We start from the raw sequence: 27994 nt of genomic DNA, 5'->3' as shown, positions 1-27994 counted from the left end.
GGTCTTTTTCTTCCTGTCTCAGGGCCGGATGCATACGTTCCTTAAAACTACAACTATCTCACCTGTATGTCAGTAATTTAGCAGTAATATTTTTTGCACCCACAAGAGAGCGAGTGTCATACCCTAAAATGCATATTCTGTAGCAAAAATCATCTGATACATTTTAAACCGTCGTCCGTGTAACAAATTCCTCATCAGGAAGAGAGGAAGTAGGAAGTATATATATATATATATATATATATATATATATACAGACAGAGATAGAGAGAGAGAGCAGAAAACAAATGCAGAGCCCCCATCTTTAGGCTAATCCCTTCTGGTCTGCTTCATATGAATGACAAGAGTGATTAAAATGTTTCCAGTGTTAGTGGGCCTCTCAAGATGGGGAATGAGAATTAAGTTCTGAATACCTGTTTGAGGAAACCGATTTCTCATTTATCACTCTTGGCTGTGCTAAAATGCAAGGCACATAGCACCTTTGTGTGTACGTTAACTTAGCCTTTTCATACTAACGCCAGTTATATGTTATTATGTTCAGAAAAAAAAACTAAAGCGAAAAATCAGTATGTAAGAAACGTCTAAACATAACTGTGGCAGCTTTTCTGTGACATATAAAAAGCAGCAGACCCTTAGGGAAGCACCTAAGCCATTAACCCCTGTATCATAATCATTCATCATAATGAGGTCATCGCATGTATTCTGTTGCCCCTATAACTTGGAGAGCGCTGGCGTGTGTTGTTTCTAAAGCCATCTCTGGCCCGTTGGTAACACCCTGAAATCCTAAGTATCCCACCATATTCAGCGAGCGCTGACCATTGCAAGCATTACAAAGCGGGGTCTCTCGGATGAGTAAACTGCCAACGCGCTCTCCTTGGTGCTGAAATCCCTGCTTCTCCGTATTCTCCTGAACTGGTATCAGCAGCTGCATTCTCCTCAAGACTGTACTCCGTGTATCATCGCAATACTCTCAGAGGTCTAAGACGTGAATTGTGTAAATTGCGTCTGATGTCTAACACATATAACAGTATGCTGGTTAGCATTCTGGTTATTACGCTTTTACACAGAGTAGAACTGAAGCCACGAAAAATCGTAAAACAGAAGCACTATGAACAAACTTATTTTTTTCTTCAAAATCTGAAGCAGCTGAGTTTGCGCGTTGCCGATTTTTTATGCTGGTATTGCATGTATTTTCCCGTGTCTTTCATATTCAGTTGATGTACACCTATATTTAAAACAGCTTTATCTTTTCATCCTTTTAGAGTTATCCCTATCTAATACACATATAACGAGATAAACGTAGGAATAGTTTCTAGATTTCAGAACTTGCATTTACCAAGTACACTTCCGATCTCCAAGCAAAGTCTGTTCCATTTTTTGCTCTTTTTTGTGTATTTACTTTTTAGCAGAGAAATCCATTTATTTGGCATATTCTGTGAAATAGTATTCCAATAGATACCTGTGGCTCTTACAATTTAGATTTATCACCTTACCTCCCCATGCATTTGCTCTCTCACACAAACACACACTCACACACAGTCTATAAAAGTGAAGCAGTCCTACACATAAACGTTTATTCATTTATGCGTATATATGTTTTGCAAGGCATTATGCTTGTTTTACTAATCTTTTTCTCGGGTGTTGTGCTCAGGAGAAGGACAATGCGTGTCTTGTGTTATTCAGCAGTGGTCGTCGTTACAGTATGATCAAGACACAAGGAAACCGTCCATAACTCGACTATTCTTAGTAGAACCGGTGTGGCAGGGAGGCAGCCTTTCTGCTGCTTCTGCCATAAATACGTTAAGGCACATCATATAACCGAGTGTTTTCAATAGACATAGAGAGGAGCTAAATCCGAATTTCCATAGGAAAAGCGGAGATGAACGTAAAGCTTGTAACCCCCCCCCCCCCCAAAAAAAGAAAGAACCTTTGAAGGTATTATACAGGTTGTTCCCAAGGATCAGGAGATTCGCTCGAGGTTTTGGTGACTCTTAGCTGTGGCTGCTGACTGCGGTTAGCCCATTACACTTGCTTATGACTGAGCTCTTTTACCTCCAAACACTAAGGCAGCGGATTTCTTAAATGTTCGTTTCGTTTGGGGTGGAGTTGAAAAGAAGCGTCACTGCTCTTAGGGAGGATAGCATTCAGTTCAATACTCGCTCACTGTGCCTCTCTCTTCCCCTACTGAGTCCTTCTCTCTCCCTCTGTTTTTCTTACCTATTCTCTGTCTCTCTCAGTATTTTAAGGTATTTATTTTGCCACAGGGTGTCCTGGCTGTAAGCTACTCTGCATACTTGAGAGATCCCTGGTCCCTAGGCTGAGAGAGACGGACGGCTGCGGCGAAGATGCCAAGATCAGTATTGGAACCTCTTCTGCAGAAACCGTTTGTAAGAGCTAAGTAGGACAGTTCCTGCGTTGGATTTAAGCGCCATCCCTCCCCTGTCTGGGAGGGAAGCTGTATATAGTATATCGGTGATGTGTATGTCCATTTCTACAACTACAACAGCACTCCGTAAACAGCACTTTTTATACCTGATTTTTGTAACAACGAGCGATAATTATAAATTGCACCCTACCTCAGTGCTGTTTTCCCAAATGATGAAATACTGAATTTCTAATTTAAGGCGAACTACAGCAGTTCCAGCTGTCCTTCGTACAAAGCTCAGGTTAACCCAGCAGGGATTCTAGAGAACATCTTTGGAAACCAGTGCTCCTTCCATTTGGCGTCTAACAGGCGTGCAGCACACAACATGGGATACTATTGTCGGTAGCTTAGATGCCTGGAACAGATATACCATGTCGCTCTTCGGTATCATTACCCATGTAACTTGGCTACACGGTCTCTAAATGGTGCCTTTACAAACTTTTTTGTTTGAATCACGATCACTGCAAAGTTAGTCCAGCATCATGCTTCATTTTGGAACATGGCTCTCTTTTTCTACTTTACTTAGATTGTTCTGCTATGCAGAGACACTGTTTAGTTTGGTTAGTGGGCAGGATCTATATTTCATCAAAACAAAGGGAGAAATCATCTTGGGTGGCCTTTTTCCGGTTCATGCCAAGGGGATCCCTGGAGTGCCTTGTGGGGATATTAAGAAGGAACATGGGATTCACAGACTGGAAGCTATGTTATACGCCTTGGACCAGATTAATAGTGACCCGTTCCTTCTACCAAACATCTCTCTAGGAGCGATGATTCTTGACACCTGCTCTAGGGACACATATGCTTTGGAGCAGTCTCTTTGGTTTGTTCAGGCTCTTATCCAAAAAGACACATCGGATGTTCGGTGCACCAATGGAGAACCTCCGGTGATTAACAAGCAAGACAAAGTAGTCGGAGTGATAGGAGCATCTGCCAGTTCTGTTTCCATTATGGTTGCTAATATTTTAAGACTCTTCCAGGTAAGGCTTTATGTTTTCTTACATACTGTGTTTTTACCTCACTCCAAGCAAATCCCATTTATTTAAGTGTGAGATGCTTTTCTATTAATTTGTCTTCCAGAAACTCTCACATTTGGTTAGCAATCACTCCTTTCATATGTCTCATACAGACCTCTATATGAGGAGAAATAATGATTTCTTCCTTGCATCTGTTCCAAGCCATCCCTGCACTGTTTTAGTCTGCTTTCTGTTTCTCCTTTCCTTTAGTAGATCAATATTTATGTGGTTACTAGACTCTAACCAGAACTTTCCTTAATTTATTATTTCACTTATCGGCAGTAATCTGTGGAAAATGGGGTGGGGGTCGATGATTAAAACAGTTTTTACATTAACACGAAATACTGCAATAGACTTAACACGCACACTGTAAATCTGAAGCCAAACAGTAAAGAAAAAAAGTCACACAACTTGAAAACGAATGAAGCTTACTTCTCGAGATAAGAAGGACGTGCTTTGTATTTAAAGGGTCAACTCCATGTTTTGCATACCGGTGATCCCACAAACAAAGGCAGTTAACACCAGCTGCACAAATGAAATAATTGGTGGACACAACATTGGTACATCTTGTTGTTGGATGCTAACAGACAGAGTGGGGGATCAAACCCACAACGAAGGAGGACTGCTTGTTGGCACATGTCTGCCTGCTGCTTTTGCTGGCCAACGCATTGCCTTACCTTTTTTGAACTAATTACTAGTCGAAGTTTTTCTCGGATTACGTGAATAAAATAAGAGATTCTTAATGATCTTATTCAAGCTCGGTTAAGGGCTGCCATTATGTCTAAACTAAGCATGCCTGTTTAGTATGTTTACAATAGGCCGAAACATAGCTCTCAACCAATCTGGCACAAATCCAGAAATAATCAGGGACACTTTTGGAACTATTAACTTGAGACACTGACCGTGCGAGTGTACGTAAATACAAGGGATGATTTTTAAGTAAAACGTCTATAAAATTAATTATCGTCATTAAGTGTAATTCACCACCTTTTCTTCAAAAGTCACCGATTCTAGGTGGGATTAACAGGGGCAGAGCTGACTTTTGAGTCAAATTCGGGGGTAGTTGAGATAAATGGACGGAAACTGTTCACGGGACAGGAAGACTTAAAGGACACTCATTTTATTATTATAACTGAGTCAGTCTGAAAGCTGGCCAATATAAAGAATAATGATTTTTTTTTTTTATAGTTTTAGAATAAAACACATTCTCTGTCCGTTTCCGATTGAAATGGAGCCAACGACAATAACATTAAAACCATTTAACCCACTTTTAATGTTAAATCCACTCGCGGTTTAAGACGTTGAAAGTGGAGTTTTACTAGACTGTATAGCAATATTTGTGAATTAAAGTGCTTCTTGCCCTGAAGCTGGGTTTCTGCTTTCTCTTCTGCTGTTTGCTATCTGCGCCGCGAACACACGATGCAGAAGCATCTTAACAAGGTTTATTCCTAGACAGTCTCTTCCAGTCTCAGCATCCCTCTGGGAGATGATATTACAGAAGAGGTCCAAGTGAAAACGTACTGGAATGGTTATCGTTAGATAATTGTCAGAGAGCGAAGGGGACGGGCACACACACACGCACGCACGCGCGCGCTCACACACACGTGCACACGTTGTCACCTAGCTGCCTATGAATTTGAGTTGCAAGGGTTTGACTTATTCGCAAGAATAACGTTATTTTACACAATGACCGGGCACTGCTAAACTAAAGCTGCTTAATTTATATTTATGTTGTATGTGCAGCTGCATTGCACGATTTCCCAGTACTCTGCAGACAAATTTAGTTCATTTCTTTTCTTAAGTGCTAAAGGTCTGTGCACTGTTTTTTTTATAATCATAATCCCGCAGCAGACTGGAAATGGTAACAATCCACGTGGCATATTAATATATTTTTTTAGTCTGAGAAAACAATTTGATTTGGCTTAACCAGAGTGTCATCTAAACTACTGCGTTGTATGCTTTCATATAATGCTCATGCGTATACTTAGAAGTTGCACAAATCTCAGCCTGTATTTCGTGTTAGTGGTCGTGCGTGTGTTTGGGGGGAGATTGAGTGCTTTCCCCATGGTGATATGCTTACCTAACACGTAACCGTAATTAGACCGTAGCAGCAGAAACCATTATTTTCAGAACAAACATCATTTTCTGCCATTTCTACCACAGAAAGGAAGTAGACCTGCACTGTTTTAGTTTTATGAGTTAGGCAAAGACAATAGTCACTCTACTGTTTATACGTTGTATATTAATGTGATTGTGTTTGGGGGTACACAACAACGATTACATTGTTTTTAAATGTAGTCTTCTGCACAGCATGTCAGTTGTTCTTTGTTTTTGACACCCTTGTTTTCCCTCGTTGTGGATAATGAAAACACAAGAATAAAATTACACCAGATGTGTGCTGGCTAACATTTAACTGACGAACCCATTGATTCATTGTTGAACTTATTTATGGATGGAAGGACACATGGTCTTAAGGATCTCAAAAACAATAACGTATCAATACAGAGCTGCAATGTATGTATCATTGGCATTTGGTACAGATTAAGTTAAAACATTTTTAAACAAGAACGTGTTCAACATTACTTTAAGCAAAACCTTCATAATTTAAAATCTGTGATGAAATGATACGTCTTCATACAGACATGGTTTTGTTTGCTTGTACACTCAAATAAAAAAAAGGTTCTAAAGAAACCGTAGCACAAATACAGTCAGCGACATATGTTGGCAAACTAGCGCCAGCTGAGGATATATACCGTTTTATTAATTTGGTTGCATACCCAAAGGTATGGCTTGCTCCTTAGTGCAGAGATGATACACGGACCCAGACAACACTAAGATGCTTGTGTGTAATGATTTCAAATATCTTGTTTTATGTAATAGAAGGAGGATTGCAGAGATACCACTGCATGGGAAGGGGGAGTTACCTGTTGGCTAGGCACCTGTTGTTAAAGCTACACATTCCTTATTAATCTTTTATTACATAACAACACGAATTCTTCTGCCATTCAGTTCATATCCTTAAACTGCAGCATTATGTTTCTTGGCAGGCCACCTTGTTTAACAAAAAAATAATTGATTAAAAATTGCCTCTCCTTGGATTTTATTACACTAAACTGTAAGATCCTTGTGATTCTGTTAACATCTGTCTATGCATACTAATATCAGTCGTTGTAAATCATTGATGAAACTATACTGCATTCAAAATGCAATCTAATGACTTATGTTTAAAAGGGATGCATATATATATATATATATATATATATATATATACACACACATATACACACACACATATACACACAACAGTTTTTTTTTTTCCTGTGCATCCATCTCACATTATACATTAATACAATTATTACATTAATACCACGTGTAGGAAAAGCTATTAATGGCAAGCAGAGCATAAATATACTAGTTTTGTCTAATGCCTGCCAACAAATCTTAGATGCTGATTAATTCCATGGTAACCATTCATATGGAATTGCTTATACAGATAATGCATTTATGATATATTGAAGCAGTGACAGTGAACTGGAATGGAAAAGTCGGTCTGCCTTTTAAATGCACACCAAGGATGTAGCCAGGCATACTCTTTGTATTCTACTGAGTACATTTTTTTCTGAGCATCATGTCAACGTGCCTTTTTTTCAGGTCATATTACATCTACAGCTGTCTAAACGACTGCCTTTAACAACATATACAATATTGCTAATCTAAAAACAGCAAAGAACATCTAGAAATGTTTCTTACATTTATTAAGTGCTTGAGGGGCAGCATTTTGGGAGATGTGCCCATTCTTAAGTGATAGGTGTGTGTGTGTGTGTGTGTGTGTGTGTGTGTGTGTGTGTGTGTGTGTGTGTGTGTGTGTGTGTAGGAAGGCAGCACTAAGAGCTTGTGAGTACAACATGGAAATTGCTTGCTACAACCCTGATGCACACTTATACACATACATTTATAGAGCGAGACACATACATTTATAAAACATTTAGGCTAGCTTATCTCATATTAATTTTCTAATTTGTTAAACTGTTTTTTTTCAGCAAGTGATTTTGTTTTGCTTAGTTATTTCTGTGTAGTTTGGGGTAGGTGAATATTTAATCCCTGGGGTATATCTTTCATTTACTGAAAATGTTTCAGGTCTAGATGAATTGCAGTCCCATGTGCAGTAGTTACTAATGGCCTTTAGAAGGATCCTCATGTAAACATTAGAAATGCACAATACAGACTACTGTAGTATTTGAAATTATGCACTGATTTTACACTAAGTGAAATAATTCCCCTACAAAACAAAATGCATAATTAACATTGACTTTTTCAGTAACTGTAATTGGTTTATACTGTAAACTGTCATATACCTAAATGTATTCAGGAATATGTTATATAGATAACAGAAATGTTGTATGCATGCTTCAGTTATATATAAATTGCATTATTTAGAATGGCTGTGCTTGTTTCAACAGATACCATGTAGATGGTACTTATATTTCATCTTTTTTCACTGCAGTAGCTAGTAATAATATAGTACTATGAACAGAAAACACATGATGCTCCAATGGGTTATTTATACACAATGTGTTTGGCTCTCTAAATTTGACTAGGAAGGAGGTGTTCACTAGAGTGCAAATCACACCGAATTCTGGTGTGTGTGGTGGGCTATATGTGTGTGTCTGTTTTCATGTAACTCATGATTTAGAAAATATGAAGTGCATGATAAATGTCTGGCAGGTTAAATCCACTTATAAATGCCGTTCATATCAAGGACAATGTATATATCTTTTATAACTAGTTTGCAATGATTATTAAGATATCGGAGTTCAAAGTAAAAATCTGTGTGTGTGTGTGTGTGTGTGTGTGTGTGTGCGTGTGTGTGTGTGTGTGTATGTGTGTGTGTGTGTGTGTGCGTGTGTGTGTGTGTGTGTGTGTGTGTGTGTGTGTGTGTGTGTGTGTGTGTGTGTGTTGGGGGTAACTATACATGCAGTCATATGTCTGTGTTTATTTTTTCAGTTTTTAGTGGTTTCACATTCATTTGAGAAGTATTTGTGGTGATTCTTACAAAAGGAAAAGACCAGAGTTAAATGACTGTCAGGAAGGAGTACAGCACACATTCTCAAACCCATATCTTACAAACGTTTTCAGAGAAATAAGCGTTGTGTGAAGAACTAAAGGTAGTTCTTGAACTCAATGGAGTTAGTAATGTACACAGGTTTTAATGTTTTGATTTATTCAAAAAGGTGTTCACAATAAGAAACATAACTGGTGACATTTTCTAGTATTTACATTTATGAATAGAAGGGGAATGGTAGCAGAATCATGGCATAGCTTTACTTGTACCACCTCACTGTTATATTATGATGTTATTCTTTCAATCTGATTAATCTGTCTTTGTAAACCAATGTCTTTCTCTCTCTCTTTCTCTCTTTCACTCTGTCCAGTTCATCTAGACCTCAAGCATGGGGTAGGCTAAATCATCTAGACTATGTTTATTGCCCTACTGATATGTGTGTGTGTGTGTATGTGTGTGTGTGTGTGTGTGTGTGTGTGTGTGTGTGTGTGTGTGTGTGTGTGTGTTTTGCAGGTAGGATGTAGAATTACCTGAGCTCTGCATTATCAGTTGGCATAGTAGTTTTGGACCTAGGATGCACTATTTGCAGTAACTATAAATGAAATCATGGATTACATATTAGGCATTAAGCATGAAATCATGGATTACATATTAGGCATTAAGCTGCACTCTATTCATTTTTCCTTCATGTAGTATTACACTGCTTTGCCACGTTGCCCATTCTTCTGAAAATGCCCATATTAAAGGGGCATTTCTTGGTTTCTGATACAAAACATATGTCTTGGCTAGATGAGACCAAAGTAGGAAGGTGTAAAGTACAACATGGGGAGTTGGGTTATGAAGAAGAAGGTGTACGCAGGTTGTCTGAGCTGTTACTATTAATAATTGTAGCTCATAATGTATCCAGCACTATAACATCATATAGTATGTGATTTATTGTCAGGGCATTCAAAGACTTTCATTTTAGCTTAAAAAGCAGTAATAAACTCTTGAGGGAATTCATTGTATCTTGGGTGTAGCTGGGTATACCATACACGGTTCATTTTGAATGCCTACTGGCCTACAATACTAGCTGATATTAATGTGCTAGTTAGTAGTGGATATTAATGTACTAGTTAGTTAACTGTGAGGTAGACATGTTTGTGTTATGGAACTAATCTGCATACTTGTCAACTAAGAGCCTTTCGTTTTTCAACTATGTTGCAAGATGCTGAATCCAGAAAGCAACATAGAAACTTGCAATGATGCTGGCATTTACAGCAGGTACTATCAGTATTTTAGTATATCATTAGGTTGTCTGCCAGCAGCTGCTGTTTCATGCTTTATCTAACTTTAAATTGCAACATGCTATGCTGAAAGAGATGTCTTATGAATAACAGATGATGGGACCGTACTCGTGTTAACGTTATCATAATTCATCATGCTTCCAGAAAATGTATATCCTGGTACCTCTAAGTGACATATTGCATATTCAAAAACAAAGCGTGTTGAGATAGTTTACTAGAAAAGGAAAATGTGTCTGTAGGTCATCTACCAAGCAACACATCTCCAAACTCTTTCTAAGGGTACTTCATGGCACGGTAAAACATCAGTTTCTGATTAGGATAAAGCATACTGGTTTTCAACTTTTAACTCCCAGTTTTTCCACATGTTGAATATAAACATGGTTTCTGTTCACTATGTTATATACAAAAATAAACCAATCCCTTACCTAGATGCTACTGTTGTTTATGGGCCAGACCCATCTTGTACGTTAAGTTGTTATCTGGCAATCAAAGATAATTAACATTAATCTAACACTTGCACATAAACAGATTTCCTCTCCTGTTGCCATCATAGGCTATTTATGTGGACCAAATATGCCTATAATCTGACCACAGATGTTAAAGTTATAGAATCCAGTACTTTATATCACTTCTTAGTAATGGAGGATTTGGATATGGAGTAGTTAGATCCTCTTTCAGAAATTAACAAAAACAAACAAAAAAATTGCTTTAATATCCTTCTTTGATTGTCTGACTGTATGTTATTCATATTTATGTTACTAGATAAAACAAGACTATGAGATGTGTAAGATATCTTAGTTATAACATCTGGGCAAACAAGATAACTCACTGTTAGTGTAACAATGTTATACCTAATCTGTTTCTGCTCTGGATTTAAAAGAGATTTAAAAAGAGATTTTCCTAACAAAGAGTGATTAAAAACACTGGGCATGTGTGAGTTGTTGTTTATCTGGCAGGACTAGTAATAATACAGGAAGCATTTTCTATTTGATACTTAACTTCTATATATACCAAATAAACATTTTAGTATTTTTACAAATCTTATGTATGAAATGCGTTGAAGGAGTGGAAAGATAATTTGAACAGGATACAGACAAAAATGGTAATGCAAAGATCTGGAGCAGGTCTGTTTTCTCTGTGAATGAGGTTAGAGATAATCAGTGAATTACATTCTTCTATTTGTTTTTCTGTAGTCATCATTAATATAACATAGTGATAGACCCATTGTCTTCTGCATGGATGGATACATCAAAATCTGTTCTTGTTTTGAAGTTTTTCATATTTAAAATGCCTGGGTAATTATTGGGGACGCTTAAAACATTTTGTAACTTCTATATTTTCAGAGTAACTATGAATGACTGAAGTAAAACCAACCAATGAGCGATTAATCATTGTTTTTTAAGAACTCGGCCAACACAAGCAAGCTTGTATGGGTATCCATCATAACAGAATATGTAATGACTTCAGTTTTAGTTATACAAAGGAGCATGGAAAGTCTCTCTCTTTATGAAATGGGGAATGAGGGAGATCTGTCCATATGCCACTTAGGTTTTGACAAGCATGGGATTCTGTAATGCAGTCAATATGACTTTCTTTGTGCAATTTGCAAGGGAAGATTTGCTTTGTGTTTATTTTATTATACAATATAGTATCAAATAACGAAGTAGTTCAAGACTACAATCATTCTTTTTTAATTTGTCAGTTATGTTAATAAGTTGTCATTGAACATAGCCATTTTTTATTCCATAATTACCTGAGTGATACCTATGATCTGTGATCGCTGAATTAAAATAAAGAAGGTGGGAAGGGGCAGCACAACACTACCCTTCTAATTTAGGGGGTTGTCCGAAGGAATTATCCCCATATCTTAATTATCCAGAATTTGCTCTGATGGGCAGTAATACATTTTCAGCTAGAGAAACAGGGAGATAAACATTTACTAATTTATAATTTAAAAGCTTCACTTTTTCTATCTGATAACTTATTTTCAAGCAAACATATAAGTAATTATTTCTGCATTTTTATTTTTTTTTCTAATAAGAATACTGTGTACGTTTGTGTATCATGGGTCTGGTGCTCTCAGGAGTAGCTACAAGGGCCAAATAAAATCTGCTTAGATAGTAGTAAGGATGTGCTTTTCCATGGTAAGCATCCAAATGTTGGCAGATGGTGCAGAGAGTTAAAGCTGTGAGCCGTAGGTTGTCTGGTACAGGGTTTAATTTCCTCAGCTTTCATTTGCCTACATGTTTGATACTAAATGAGACACTTAACCAGACTGTGAGCCCTGTGACTAACAAATGTGTAATATTATTATTAAAGATTTATAATCTGAAATTAACACATATACTGGCTTACTTGAGGTTGCTCATATACAAAGTAATTCCCAGCAGTCTAATAACTTAAATTTTCTGGTCTATTTCAATAAAATACAAGTCATCTTACAAATATGGGAGCTATGAGGAAGTTCTTCAGTTATACACAGAAACAGTTTGGTATTGTGACTAGAGCTCTAATATCAGGATATCAAGCCGAGAGATCTTCCTTTAGGTCCACTTAGTAGGATACTGTTGCATTTCACTTTATAACTAGATTTGGCAGACTACTGTTTGCACCAAGCAGTGCAGAAACATGATTTGTTCTACTTCTAGGAACTCAACAAACTGAAATAACAAGCATTTCTCTGTAACATAAAATACATTTAACAGCCTTATTTTGAGTAGATAAAGTACTTCTAAATGGTTTCTGTTCTAAATGTAATATTTTATAATGTGCAAGTTTATGTTTGACCTTGTAGATTTGCCAGTATAACTCTCAACCTCTTAGTGCAAGAAATCTGTACAAAACCCAACAAAATGGGGGGACAAAGGCCCATAAATAGGGACATATTTTAAATAATTTTCTTATATACTTAGAATGTTGCTAGAGTAACTAGGTTTGCTTTAACATACATTTCCCAAAGGATTTGAAGTCTGAAACTCAAATCTATGTCATTATTTAATGACTTCAGTCCTCAGATCATCCCAGTGATTTGCCAGAAAACCACAAGTTTTATGAGGAACGGTCCAAAAATATGAGCCAAAAATCTGGACATTCTGCAAAAATCTGTACAGTTGAGAGGTATGTGTCACTCCAATTTAAATACCTAGTTCTTGACAGGTTAGCACAAAGCAAAGTCTATGTCTCTCTTAAATATGACTTGCATTGTGTTTATTGCTTTAGATGCTAATGGTAGTGATTTTTTCCATGGAAGTAGACTAGCTTTGAAGAATACATGCTTGTATTTCAGTGTTTTAATTATGTAACTAGCTTCTTTCCTTCTTTCATGTACTAAATTAGAACTCTATGCTTTGTCCTCTGAAGAGACAATTCATTGTGTTCCACAATAGCCCCAGTTCTCTGGTATCAAATGAAAAATGTGTTAAATATTTGGGAAACTAATTTTTGTTATCAGAGTTCTTTTCATGTTTTGCAGACTGTACATTTTATTTTTTTATTTAACAAAGTATTTTTGTAGCATGACATTTACTTATAACAGATTTTCTAACCCTTAACCAAGAAGCCACACTCTCCTATACTAAATATTTCTGATCTTTCAGCTATTCTTCAGTAGGTTGTTTACTGAATGTTTTAATGATTAAGGATTATTTTGAGGGAGGAGTATAACTTACTGGGAACTCTCAAGTTAACGATGAAGGTAAATGTGGTGTGATAACTTCTATAAACATTCTGTTGGCATTCAACTAAAATGTATGTGGTGGTATTTATGTTAGATTATTTTTGTGGAGGTGGTAAAACACTCTGACACAATACTCCCCACTTTAGTGTCTTCAACGAAACATAATCATTTCATTTAATAGCTTTCTTCTTTGCAGTATACCTGTACCTGGTAAGCAATGTCACTGTTTGCAATTGTGGCACACAGTAACAGTATCAGTTTCAATAAACTACTGACAATGGAGCTTTTCTGCCACATTACATTTCTAAATAATCACTATCTCACTAGGATTAATTCAGTTCACAAGAAGGTATCATGAATGAATGAATAAAATATCAGAGGAGTACACCACGGAATATTTTATTACATTGGTTTGGGAAGCCATTGTGCTTTAAAGAATACATGCTCATAGTGCGTTTAATCATATGTATACTTTCTGACATCACCTTTCTGCAACTGTTTGATTTCCAGGAAGTAGGAATGAGTACAGGTAATATGAGATTTTTCATATAAAAAATGTATTGCTTTGGCTATAAACCTATCTGACAGTGCTTTATACATGTAATACATAATCATGACAACTCTGACAGTGCTTTATACATGTAATACATAATCATGACAACTCTGACAGTGCATTATACATGTAATACATAATCATGACAACTCTGACATTGCTTTATACATGTAATTCATAATCATGACAACTCTGACAGTGCTTTATACATGTAATACATAATCATGACAACTCTGACACTGATTTATACATGTAATACATAATCATGACAACTCTGACAGTGCTTTATACATGTAATACATAATCATGACAACTCTGACACTGATTTATACATGTAATACATAATCATGACAACTCTTATACATGTAATTCATAATCATGACAACTCTGACAGTGATTTATACATGTAATACATAATCATGACAACTCTGACATTGCTTTATACATGTAATACATAATCATGACAACTCTGACAGTGCTTTATACATGTAATACATAATCATGACAACTCTGACATTGCTTTATACATGTAATACATAATCATGACAACTCTGACAGTGCTTTATACATGTAATACATAATCATGACAACTCTGACATTGCTTTATACATGTAATTCATAATAATGACAACTCTGACAGTGATTTATACATGTAATACATAATCATGACAACTCTGACAGTGCTTTATACATGTAATACATAATCATGACAACTCTGACAGTGATTTATACATGTAATACATAATCATGACAACTCTGACAGTGCTTTATACATGTAATACATAATCATGACAACTCTGACAGTGATTTATACATGTAATACATAATCATGACAACTCTGACAGTGCTTTATACATGTAATACATAATCATGGCAACAGTTCTTTAGCCTGCAGTAGTTGGTGGAGATGATGAACTTGGCAAATTTAAAGTGCAGTTGGAACTAAATTATTGTTCATAAAGTGCAGTTGGAACTAAATTATTGTTCAATCAACCACTTCTGTGTATGGGGGTCGCATGCTTATTTAAAGGGTAAGCGCATATGACATGCATGTTAGTGGAAAAAAAGGGAAGAAATAGTCATATATTTTGCAAAAGTTTTGCTACTAGTCATTTGCTTCTGCACTTTATTTATTAAGTATTACTAACAAAAGCTCTGTATTCCACTTAAGTGCATTACATTCATTGGTATGTTATTTTATTCTAAGGTTAGGGCTGGAAAGCAGTTGGGAAAGTTAGCCACATCACCCTTGTAACAACAATTAAAATATCTCCTTCTAGAGAGGAGGTGGTCTGCTTTGTAATCAGGTATGAAATTTATGGCTACTGATACAACTGGGATGGTTTATTTTAAAAGTATTTCAGACGATACTGTCCTTGATGTGCAGAAGGAGTACATACAAGTGATTGTGGGGGGGGGGGGTGTTGCTTTATTATAAAAAGTATCATTCTATCAGGTATGGTTGATCTTTTAGTTGATGTGGAGTTTATGCCCTTGGACTGTGTATTAGTTGAGTTATGAAGGTCAAGTTGGTATAAAGTAAGTGCCCATTTATTTCATGAAATGCTGGACAGGAAGATTACATCTCAGGACCATGTAGCATACTGAATAGAGAGCTAGAGCCTTAGGTTTGTCATGGTAACTTTAGTAGCTTAAATCAGAGATTTTTCTTTGGGGCAATATAATGATACATTCCTATTGTGGAACTGTATTACATAAAGTGTCTGGGTCTTGCAGGTGTAAAGGGAAGGAAATGACATCCTTGGGCTTAGAAAGGATGTCTCAACAGATGATTTATGCAAGCACAATGAACTTCTGGGCACAACTGGGAAATTATGTTCATATGAAAAGGCATTGTTGGTGTGGATCCTTGGGACTCCAGTAATGGAGTCTGTTTTTAGAAGTATAAGGGTATATGATAAAAGAAAGGGATAAGGGTCTTAGAGAAGGTAACTATGTTACATCTCATTGCATTTAACAATAGTCCATAGTTAGCACAACTGGTGTAACCTGATGTAGGCTTTGCTGGGAATTAAAATCATGGGATGAATTGATATCAGCACCTGATTTGCAGTTGTCTGAAACTTGGTTACACATATATTTTTAATGACCAATTTTACCTTTGAGAAATAAATGCCTAAAAGGACATGACAGATGAAATGCTTATAGTAGTGCTTCTATGACTAGAGGAGATACTATGACTTTGTCTACATAAGTTTGGATTGCAAGCAAATTAGTTGTCCAGTGGATAGTGCATGGTTAATACTAAGACTAAATACGGTTTGCCTATGATTCTCTCACAAAGAATAGTGGCAAAAGATTTGGAAAGGCCAAGGTAGTCAGCATGGACAGAATGGCCTTATCCTGTCAAAAACTGACCACCATGAGAAGGAATGACATGCTCTTATCAAAGTCAAATTGACTGGGATCAAGGAACTGGAGGTCACCTATGCCATTTGTAATACGTTGTGCATTAATGAGTTCCACAGCTTTACATATAACGACAGTGAGACTGATCGACCTGTAGTAGCTGCAGTCTGTTGAGGGGATTTCCTTCTCTAGTAACAGCTGTAGCTATCCCCCAGTTTCATGATCACAACCAGTAGACAACATTTAAAAATATTAAGGAGACTTTGGCTATGTGGAAATTGATACTTGCAAGTAAACAGACTAACATTATTGGGTCCCTACAACTAGTGTGTCTAGCTTTGGAAAGAGCAAAGACACTTGACTGAAGGAGATAACAGGTGGTACAATCAAGGGGGTGGTGTGGAGTGTGAAAGTGTATGAAGGGAAGTGTTTATCAGTAATATTATTAGATACAGTTTGTGGTTCAATGTCAGATGTACTACTAGATATGTCCAGTGCAGAAGTGGGTGCTGCTCCTGAGTTTGTTAACGTTGCTGAGGAAGGCCTTGTCATTGCTCTTCATTCAGAACAAGTTCATATCTGGTATTGTACTCTCTAACTGTATGCCTATGAATCTTCATTAACACTTCTAAGTTGTCTGTACAGTGTAGTGTAGTAGGCAGATTTATTTACGAATAGTGATTAACTGTTTTTTTCTTTTTCATGTATAGTTGGTATTTATGGGCATGCCACCAAATTAGGTTATTAATGTAATTGATTACTGTTTGTGTGGTAGATGATGGTTGCTTTCTCTGTACATCTATTCATAATTCACTAGAACTTTACAGAGTATTCCATAGCAAGGGCAGCATCATGAATGAATTTTGTTTATCCAAGAAAGTACAAAGGGCATATTTTGCCAAATTTTAGTGGTAAGGTGGCTTTAAAATAATCCCCAAATACTGTGCAATCTTTATGTGTAGGGAAGCTTGTTTGAGGAGTGTAGGTACTATCTATACGATTTGTTTTTACCTAGGATAGATAAGTTAGATAAGTGGCAAAGAACAGAAAGGGAGAGCAATTTGAGACCATCATGAAAGTTATATACCCCTGGTGAGGATGGGAACAATCTGCACTTGGAAACAGGTTCTTAAAAAGTCAAGGAATCTGCATTTAAATTTATTAGAAGTTGTATAATTCTTCCAGTTGACATAAAGGTAATTGAAATCTCTCGTAAAATGATATTGGGCTTGATGACTACCATATTGAGTTGTTTTAATAATAAAAACGATCTTTATTTATCATTGCTGACATAAGTGGTTTTGTTGAGACACAATAGGACCTCTAAATGTTCTAGGTTGGTATTATGTAACCTCTGCTGTGAGGCAATGAGGTGCCTAATAAAGACGAATGCAACACCATTTCCAGTGGGCCTGAGTGTATTGTAAGTACATAACCTTAGGAAGGAGGGAGGGCTATTTTTGTTTGAAATAAAGTCTCAGTAGTTAAACAAATGTAGATGTCTTCAAGAGCAAAACAGACCTGAAGCTCTGACTTGTGACATTCTTAGTATTGTAACTACGGTACTGACTGAACTGGAATTTTCTACGTGAGCATGCTCATGAGTAGAGCATTGTATAAAAAAGGCACTAAATCAGAAGGAAAAATATTCCCATTAATATTGGAAAAGCCATGGGATGAAAGGTTCAGGTAATCTCTGACAATCAGTGAGGGTCATCCCAAGCAGACATACACAAGCTATATCCTCCCCCACAACACCAGTTAAAAATCCTGTTATTGTAATCAATTATTTCGTCATTGAATTTAGGCATATCTTTCGGACAAAGAAAATAATTTCTGAGTACTGGTGGCTTACCCTGTTTAGAAGCTTAGATGGTGAGATCACATGTATCCAGTTCCACTTCCTTAAGCTAAACTGCTTAAGGTCATTCCTTCTTACATGGGCAGCACCAGGTTTGAACTCATGTTAAGTATGCTGCACAGTAATGATGGCACTTGCAATTTTTCTAATTCTAGTACCAGAAAGGTGATGGTGACTCTCTACTTATCCAGTCTGCCAAATGATGTTTCATTTTGCCTTATGATGGAGTTATCTATAACAAAGATGTTAGGGTTAGTGGTTGGCCTCTTTTCCCATAAAGATTCAGACTTGAAGTCCCAGTGATTCCCTATAGTTTTACTTGAGGGTGTAAGAAGAGGTGTATTTCTATGTGGAAGCCAGAGTGGATTAAGCAAAGCTTTCCTTATTACATTGGTGGAGGTATGTGCAGAGGTGTGAGATTGTTTACTGTCAGTGATGGAAACAGATGACATGCCTCTGGATGAAGTAAGTAGATGGTTCTCTCACAGGAAGTGTTGGAAGAATCTAGGACCAAACTTCTCAACTGTCTGATTTTGACTAAAGCTTTGGTGCTTTCCCTCTTAATTCCTCCTAAAACTTGTGACTTTTGGAGAAAAGAAGGTGAATTGCACTTAAGGATTAATGACAAAAATTAAAGTTGTAAAACAAAAGGGAAAGAGAACCAATGCCTTTCTGACTGTTTAAAAATTAAAGTTATATGTTTCTCTTACTTCAGAAAATGTATATTAATTCACATTGTCTTATTCTCTCAATGTCTCACATTAATAGTAGTAATATTGTAAAAGTATTCCTGCTTGTCCCTGATTACTTCTGCATTTGTCCCTGATTCTGTTGAGATTTGTCCCTAATTGGCTGACAGCTATATCTAGGAATAGTAGGTTGTCAGTAAACATGAGGCATTTGCTGTTATGCGTCGGATTGCCAAGTGCAAAAGAAAAAAAAAGAAAAAAAAAAAAGACAGATAACGGTAATAACTAGAAACTGATGATGAAGCACCCAAAGCTAGAGTTAGATATGACAAACATTGCACTATATATATATATAATCTTAGACCATTGCTTTTTACATTATGTGTTAGTAGACTATTTATGCTCTATTACCGATAAAAGACTAGGTATGAAACAGTGTGCACTCAGAACGGTATAATCAAATAGAGAGTAGCAGTTCAATAGCAAATAACCTAGTCAAATCACAAAAACTGAAAACAAAGTATATACCAGAGATTATTACAAGTGTAAAAGACAATAATATAAGGACAAACAGTGCACAAAAATATCAGTTTAAGACACATCAACAATTCAATGGCAGAAAGCAGTTCAGTAATGCTACTGTTAAGTGGCATTAATAATGAAAAAGCAGCAAATTTATCGACATCAGTAAACATGCAAAAATCAGTGCAGTGCAGTACAGTACCAGGCATAGAACAGTGCAATACCAGGCAGGCATCAGTATAATACCAGATAGGCAACACTGTAATACCAGGCAAGCAACAGTACAGTACCAGGCAGGTATCAGTACAATACCAAGCAGGCAACAGTATAATACCAGGCAGGCAACTGTACAGTACCAGGCAGGCATCAGTACAATACCAGGCAGGCAACAGTACAATACCAGGCAGATAGTACAGTGTCAGACAAGGAAGTAAAAGTGAAGCAACAGGCAACTCACTAATATTAGTTAAATGTCAAACAGTAACACAGAATGTGATGAAATAATGACAGTCTGTAATGAAACAATGTAACTATACAAACAATACATTTGACTGATCAGCAGTCACAGACAGCTTAGTAGTGGATGCTGTGATAGACAGCCTTTAAAATAATATGGCAAAGTAGTGAAAAAAGAGAGAGACCTTCACCAAGGGTTTAAGAATTTTTTTTTTTTTTTTTAGAAAAGGTATTTGATTTGTTTTAATTTACTGAGAAGGGTGGTACAAGTGTCTGTTGATAAAAGCCATAAATAACCTTCTCTTACCAAGAGCATTTCTGTGCTCCAGAACAACATTTTTATTCCTGTATGTATAGCAGATATAAAGATGAGCCTGTACCTTTATGTACTATTGATAAAATGCTTTTATTACGCAAATCTAGCATACCAACACCACTTCAAAATATGAATTTCTAAGGTTCTAAGGCCTTGCAGTTCTTTTCCACCCATTAATAAGCAGTTGCCTTCATCCAAGTCTTGAATAACTAGTACACAGTGACAGCTTCATTTATTTCACCAAGCAACATTAATTCGGCACAGATGAGAAATGTTTACTGTGCCTTTATGTTCCTTCTGAAAAGTCTTTTTCACTTACAGAGACTGGATTTTTATCTGTAACTTCTGTGATCCAGGTTTTAAGCCAAATCCAGGCCCACTGAATATTGAATGAAGTGAAGTAGACAGGATAAATCATCATAGGTTGTTAACCTTCCCGGATGGGGGTGGCACAGCATTCATACCTGCAGCACCTACTTAAGAGAGCCTATGAGTGTTAACCTTATGGCACCTCAAGATAGGAGCAACCTGATATTTAGAATTACTGCTTTATCTTGAAAAAGAACTATGAAGCTGGGGGGAGTTTCTCACTACTTGTTTGTCATTCCACTTACCAGCCATTAGGTCACACGCAACCATTACTCTGACTCTTGCTTAATCAATAAACATAAGCAGGGGTATCTAAAGATAGATGGCAGACTGCGTTCTTCAGAAGGGAGAAATTCCTGTCTGAGGATGGACATGTATGATTAGCTGATGCCATACTGGCCAGCAGGGGAAGTAGTAGGGATAAAGTCAGCAAGAAGTCAGTCTATGATCACATGACTAACATTTAGCAGCAGTTGGCCTGGAGCTGGTTATTTCAGGAAACCCCAACTAGGGAATTCAGCACCACTGTTAACAGACAGGGTTGATTTTAAATGTTTGGGAGCTGCTAATAAATTAAACATTGCTGTTTCAAATAAAAAAAAAACTGTCAGACATAAGTATATCCTGTATTTTAGTAATACTACAGGATTCTTGCTTTTGATCATATGCAAGTTTGTTGAGGCTATAAATGTGCCAGGGTTGACACGTGTGAATTTACAGGTAGCTGAAATAAGTCACACTGGGAAATCAAGCCATTTTTATGTTAGCCAGAGTTTCTCTAGAATTCCTAGTAATACTACCCTTTATTTAACAGAAACTTTGTCCCTTTAGGAGTATAATACCTACAATATCATCCTGTATTTATCAACAAACACTTGCCCAAGCATGCACCAAACCAAGATCAAACCACTTTAAAACAACTCCAGGTGCAAAATAGACTTCATGAGTTGAGACAACCTCTGCCAACAAACAAGAATAGGTAAAGAGAATTGAGTAAACCAAGAAGTTTAATAAGTCCGAATTTTATTCATAAAACCAGAATTTAGCACTTTTGTCCAAAGATGGACTTCATCAGAATTATGCAGAGTTGAAAGTGTTTTGATTGTGTATTTGTTACCTTAAAACAACAGGCTCACGCAGTACTCGGTACATAGCTTTTCTAAATTACTAATTTAAGATGTGGAGAGCCAAATGCTTATAGCCAGTTCCCACAGTTGGAGGTCAGCTGATTCCTAACTATGACAATATGACAGTGCCGACACAGCAACATTTCAATTATGCTACCCTAACTCTCATCAATACATTATTACACTTTAATTGCTTGATGTCATGATAATGTTTTCACTTTTCTTTAATTCTGTCACATGATGAATATCATCTAAAGACAAAGAAATGATGGAACATTCTAGTTACAAAGTGCTGCTATTGCTTTATTTGTATTAATGTATGCACCTCCAAAAGTCTAATGATAATTTAAACATAAAAGAGGAAAAGGCAGCAGTTTAGTTGTTTGTTAGTAGTTGTACTATTCAGATTCAGTTGCAAAACACCATTAGCTTTCACCCTGACACCCAACCCCATGTGCAAAAAAATGGGAAAATGGGGTGAGGATGGATGGATGGATGGACTGTGCATTATGTACATTCTTCTAACCGGATGATTGCACAGAGTTCTCAAATGCAAAGCTTATGCTTTCCTCACATGGAGTTGGATGGAGTTGAAGTTCTGATCCTCGGGCAGCAAGCTGTCTTACATGATGAAACTACAGTGAATGAGGTCGTATCATTCATCCAGAATTCCGACTTCACTTTCCTATGTGTAGTAAAAGGCAGAGTATGTTCTTCAATGTTCTGCAGGCTGGATCACTTCCCCTGACCTTCTTTGTTGCTGCAGTTTTTTTCTTGATTTCAAGAGATTAAGGAGTTCCTTCAGAGGGCATATGACAAATTTTATTTTAAAAGAATTACTATTTTTTCCAGAAAACAGATGAAAAAAGAAGGTGTTGTGCATTTTAATAATGCAGAGGGTCTAGTGTGTTATACAACCTGGATTATCAAATGCTCAAAATATTTTAAAGATTGCAGAGTGAGTCTATGAGGTTAGCTCTTCTGAGTCTTCGGGTATTATTCTTAGATTTTTGTTGTGTGTTTTATCTACATAATTGTCATTTCTGTCTTCGGGAGCTTTTTTCAAGCTCCAATCAACTGACTGACTATTCAGCTGCAGAAGACACTGATGTTCTTTTCTGTCTGTAATATACTTTTATTATTCAAGTCACATAGTACCATTTCTTTCACTTTACATTCTTGCACTATCTTATCCTCTATTGCATCTAACTGCTGTCTTGTCTTCTCTAATTTCATCAGAAGTCATTAAATTAAATGGCTATAAGTTGATATTTTATCACTGTTACCAGTCATTTACACAAATGTGATGGGATGAGTGCAACTGCATCAGAGTTTAGGAGGGCTACTTCTCTGCTGGTCAGTGCATTTGCATTTAAGGCATTGATTCATGTCTTGTCATACAGTGTAGAAAACAAGCAAACTTGCTAACCCCTTGTCATGCTGATTACTAACATCTTTTATTGCTGACAAAAGATTTAGCGGTACCATGCAGTGCTGGGTAGAATCAAGAATCTTAGAGGCAATTTCTTTTACCATCTGCAATCTGTAGCAAGGAAACCACATGACATAAAAGAGTGCCTGGGTTCAGCGCAATGCTTTGTATTCTATCAGCCATCCTGCTTCCAGGTCATGTGCTGTTTACCAGCAGTACATGTTCACTAAATAAATCAGCTATTCAGCCAGTGGCACAGAGGGGAGGTAGCCATTTGTCAGTTGATGTCTAAGGTTCCCAAATGGATCTGGAACAGCGGAAGGTTCACTGAGCAGACAGGGTGCAGCTACAGCAGCAGTTAGAGTGATCTCCTGCCTTGAGAGTGAGTCTAATAACTCATTCTGAATTAGCACAGCTTACGGTTGAGACCAGGAACCAAGTTATAATGTCATCATTTGACAGGTTGGTGCAATGTACACGGAAAGTAGCTATATGAGCCCATGTACTACATGCATACATCGCCACTATATTCAATTCCACCTTGTTTGGGAAACTGATAACTGCATTTGAATTGCAGTGGTGAAGCCATCTCCATACCCTCTAATTCCCTCATTGGTGCAAGACGACCATTCCCTTGTTTTAACTTCAGGATGCTACAAGGTTCTGGTTTTAAGCAAGTCAGGAGTACATCAATTTCAGTGCTGTTTCTGGTTTAAGTCATCAGGAAAACAGCTTAGTGAAGAATCCTGTTTGGGCTTAGCTGCTAAGAAGTAACTGAGGTTCAAATGAGTGAGGATGAATACAGAAGGGAGGTTATCTGGAGGTCTGTGGGTGATATATATGAGCATTAAGGAGATGAGCTGAAGGATGGATGAATGGATAAAAAATAGTAATCTGGTTTTGAAACTAATTCATAATGATTCAGCAACATGCTAAGGATCCTGTGATTACATTACACATATACTGATTCTGATGCTTGGAACAGGGTTTGTTTTAACACTGCATTTTACAGTGCATTCTACATTTCAAACCTGTGGCAGTCTAAAACTAACAAAATGACAGCAGACCCAATTATTATTGTGAATACCAGATCAAACTTTTATTGCCGTTTTTTTTCATATAGTTTTGATCTTCACTGGATAAATATTTAAACATCAGAGGATGTATACTAATCTCATAGGAAGGAAACAAAGTAATATTAGTCATATATTTTTATATGAAATGTTGCAATTGAGCTAGTGATGTCCATGAATTAGTGTTTTGTGAAATACCGTATTTCTCACTCTTTCATGCAGAGCACCACTTGTGTAACCCTCAAAGAAGAGACTACTCAGGTTAGGTAATCATTCATTATTTCATCCCGTCTATTCCATCAGAAGCTATTAGTGCATTTGTATTGTAATTTTAGTCTGCTTTTAACTCATTCAGGATTCATATTGCATAATTTCACCTTGTTATGTTGTATTTTATCTCAGAAGGACCAGAACTATATTCTGTACACTCACAGATATATCAGGACATTCAGTTTTCTGAACTGTATATATGTAGTGCAAAGTAATTGATGGGGATGTGAAACAGGAGACACTTTTTCGGAGTTTGATGACTGACTATTATTTCCCTGCTACATGTATGCTGGCTGAATTTAGTTGCGTTAAGACTTACTGCAACCCCTATTCACGGCTGCACATAATAGTTCATACAGCTGTACATTTCATATGGGAAAGCTCTTTTTGTTTCTATAGGTCAAAATCTGCAGCTGCCTTCCTTAATTAATTCATATGGCATGAAAGGTAACACAATCCATCTGCATTCCATTATGTTATTATCAGTATCCTTCCAAAAAGAGAATGCTACTAATGCTCAAAGGAATTGTAAATCATCCTGGTAATTTCTTTTCAAATCCTCTCACTGAATGCAGCAATGAGAAATTTATAAACTAGTGCTGCTTGTCTCTACCCACATTTCTCTTCATTGCTATAAGGTATTATACAAGTGCAAAGCTGTCTCCTGTTTCAATTCTCCAGTTCTGATGAGTGTAGAACATGTATACACATATCTAATGGGCCTCTCTTCCTTCTTAAAATATATTTTTAAACTAATGCTCTACTTTTGGTCTGAGTGGCCCCTGTGAGTTATACCGGGGATTCCCATATTTTCCATGTGCATATATCTTTTCACTGTATATAAGGACCGTCACACATCTTAAGACATGGAGAATAAAGGGAATCCTGGTGCAAACTCTTAGAGAGAGTAGTAATAGAATCCATGCCAACCCACAGCTAGTTATAACACACAAGATGATGGGGAGTAAGACCACCTATTGTAGAAATAGATGTTTCTAATGCTGTACAAAATAATATTCTTATTATTTTATTGTTTACTAAGTTTTCATTAATTTGATCAAAAGTAAATTTTTTCTATACACAGAGACTAATTTTGAGAGAAACTTAATTATACTAGTTGATAAGCCATTCAATAGTAAGATAGCTGTCTAAAAAATATGTAAGTGTATCACATCAAGTTGCAGATGACTTATTCATTTAGACAGATTTTAGGCTAATTTGTCAGATTGTTACTCAGAATATGGAGAGTTATGGTTACAAGATAGTAAACTGATTCTGTCCCTTTCTGAAGATGTTGTACATGTTGGGTTCAAACACTTAAGTGAAAAAAAAGGGCAGAGGAATTAAGAAAATTGCTTTGTAGTAAGTAAATTATGGCAGGATATGCCAGTTGCAGGTTGTACTGTGGTACTAAGAGATGGAACCTTAGTTTGGCATTTTATAGAAAAGATCAGACACCTAACACTATACATGTTTTATTCAAAACTTAGAATGAGCTCTAATTTGCATGTTAAAGTAGCCGCATGCACAGTAAGAAGTTCTCAGCAATCTTGATTCAGCTTGCTATCAGCACACTTGCTATCTAACAGTCTTTGGTCAGATAAAACCCTGAGTTCTTTTAATGTCATACTCATATGAAATTTAAATGATGCTTAAATTAGTTTTACATCGACACCTTACTCATGATCATGCTTAGTATGCACTGCAGCTCCATTATAGATAACGATGTAATGTCAGTTTACTGATTTTGGTATACACATATTCTTGTGGATCTTGCTTTATTGTGTTGAATTTGACTGTAAAAGTGCTGTAAGTAAACATCCGAAAATAAATTGAGTCTGCTTTGTGTTCATTACTGGAAAAGCTTTAGTTAGATGAAATATATCCTGCCAAGTATATAACAGCCAGAGGATTAAATCTTGCCAAGGATATAACAGCCTGGCAACTTCCAAATCTCCAGGGCACCTTCCATGCACCTAAATAGTCCGGCAGCTCAAGCTGAACTGACTAAAAGACATGTTTGAGTGCAAAGACCTTCAGAGCTTTCCTACCAACAGAGAGTGGGAAGCTGAGCCCTGAAAGGATAATGACAGAAAAAACAAACACACAAAAAAATATATCAACCACACAATGCCATCAAAAATGCACCAGAAACAGAGGAGAGAGAGAGAGGGAGTGGCTACTTCTGTTATAGTAGGCTTACTTATACAACTGTACTATGTTCTTCATATTGATCACTGCTGCAGTAGTCTTAGCTATATGGGTAGATTACCTTCGATTACTACATTTGGGAGCTGCAAGGAAGAGAGTCCATGAACTACTGGAGAATGGTCTTAGCAAGCTTGATCTGGACTTAGAGAAGGAATTACGTTTATAGAGCATTATGAAAGTATTGTCAGAGGACCAAGTCACAGCTTCTAGAATCCAACCTTTCCAAAAAGCCATAGATGAAACCAAGGCCCTGTTAGTGGACCTTGATCCTGCCTGTAATAGTTTTGTTATGGCGAATATAACAAAAGGTAACAGCCTTAATGACCACTTGGAAATAATCTGTTTTGACACAGGTTGTCCCATCTTACCTTCACAAGAAATGAACAACCTATCTGAAGATTTGAAAGCTTTAGTTCTGTCACCACAGTATCTGAGTTGTCTGTGGACCTCCGAGATATGGAGTATGCTTTCTCCCTCATTTTTAGGTTCAGGAAAGAAAACAGGGAGCTGGATAGTTTGGCATAAAGTAAACTCTGATATCACTTTAGTAATAAAAGATGCATTAGTTCTCAAGGAAGCCTTGTCCCTCTGGCAAATGAGATAGAGGTGACTCACTATAAGAGCTTGCAACTCTGATACTCTTCTTGCAGAGGTCAGAGCAGTCAGCACAACTGTTTTCCATGTTAAGAACACCAAGTTAGCCAGATTATCTGTTTCAAGTGGAGCAAGTGTTAGCTTCTCTGACAAAAGTTAAAATCCAAAGTAAGGGCTGCCATTTTTCTTGGATGCTTCTTATGCAAAACCCTTTTCAAAAACATTTTGACATGAAACTTCAATGAAAGAGGAGAATATATGGGCAGACATGCAGAAATGGCCAATAAATGAAGCTTGATAGAGAAATATGAAAGGACATAGAATAGCAACTCACACAAATATTGTAGAGCCAGAAAACAACTAGCACTGCATGGGTGCTGGTTATGTTATTGGCACAGAGTAGAAAACCTTTTTAGTTTGCTAATGCATGATATTTAGCAGCAAACTTTCTTGCCTCCATTAGTACCCGCTGTACATCCTCAATGAACAGATACTTAAAAGGAATTAAGAATCTATTATCCAGGCAGTCAGTTGAAATTGAAGTTGGGGTGTATCAAACACACCTGCTCTTGCGTGATTAGATCCAGTATGTGAGGAATCTTGTGATAATTGCCCCTGGCCATTTCCAAAAGAAGGGAGAACCATGATTGCCTGCCAGAAAGGAGTCACCAGAATGATCTTGGAGTTACCCT

General features: G+C 36.9%; 1 protein-coding gene across 1 annotated transcript in view; it reads left to right on the top strand.

The window, feature by feature from the left end:
• The first annotated feature begins 1973 nt into the window (after nt 1-1973).
• Nucleotides 1974-27994, top strand: part of GRM7 (glutamate metabotropic receptor 7) — a 3543572-nt gene continuing 3517551 nt past the window's right edge. The window contains exon 1 of the mRNA XM_044077567.1: nt 1974-3399. Coding sequence (XP_043933502.1) covers nt 2905-3399 — 495 coding nt within the window. The 5' untranslated portion in view covers nt 1974-2904. The remainder of the gene's footprint in view (nt 3400-27994) is intronic.

Source organism: Protopterus annectens, chromosome 7.part0 (assembly GCF_019279795.1).
Source record: "Protopterus annectens isolate FY-2018-M chromosome 7.part0, PAN1.0, whole genome shotgun sequence".
Lineage (NCBI taxonomy): Eukaryota > Metazoa > Chordata > Ceratodontiformes > Protopteridae > Protopterus > Protopterus annectens.
This window is presented reverse-complemented; position numbering and strand designations above follow the sequence as displayed.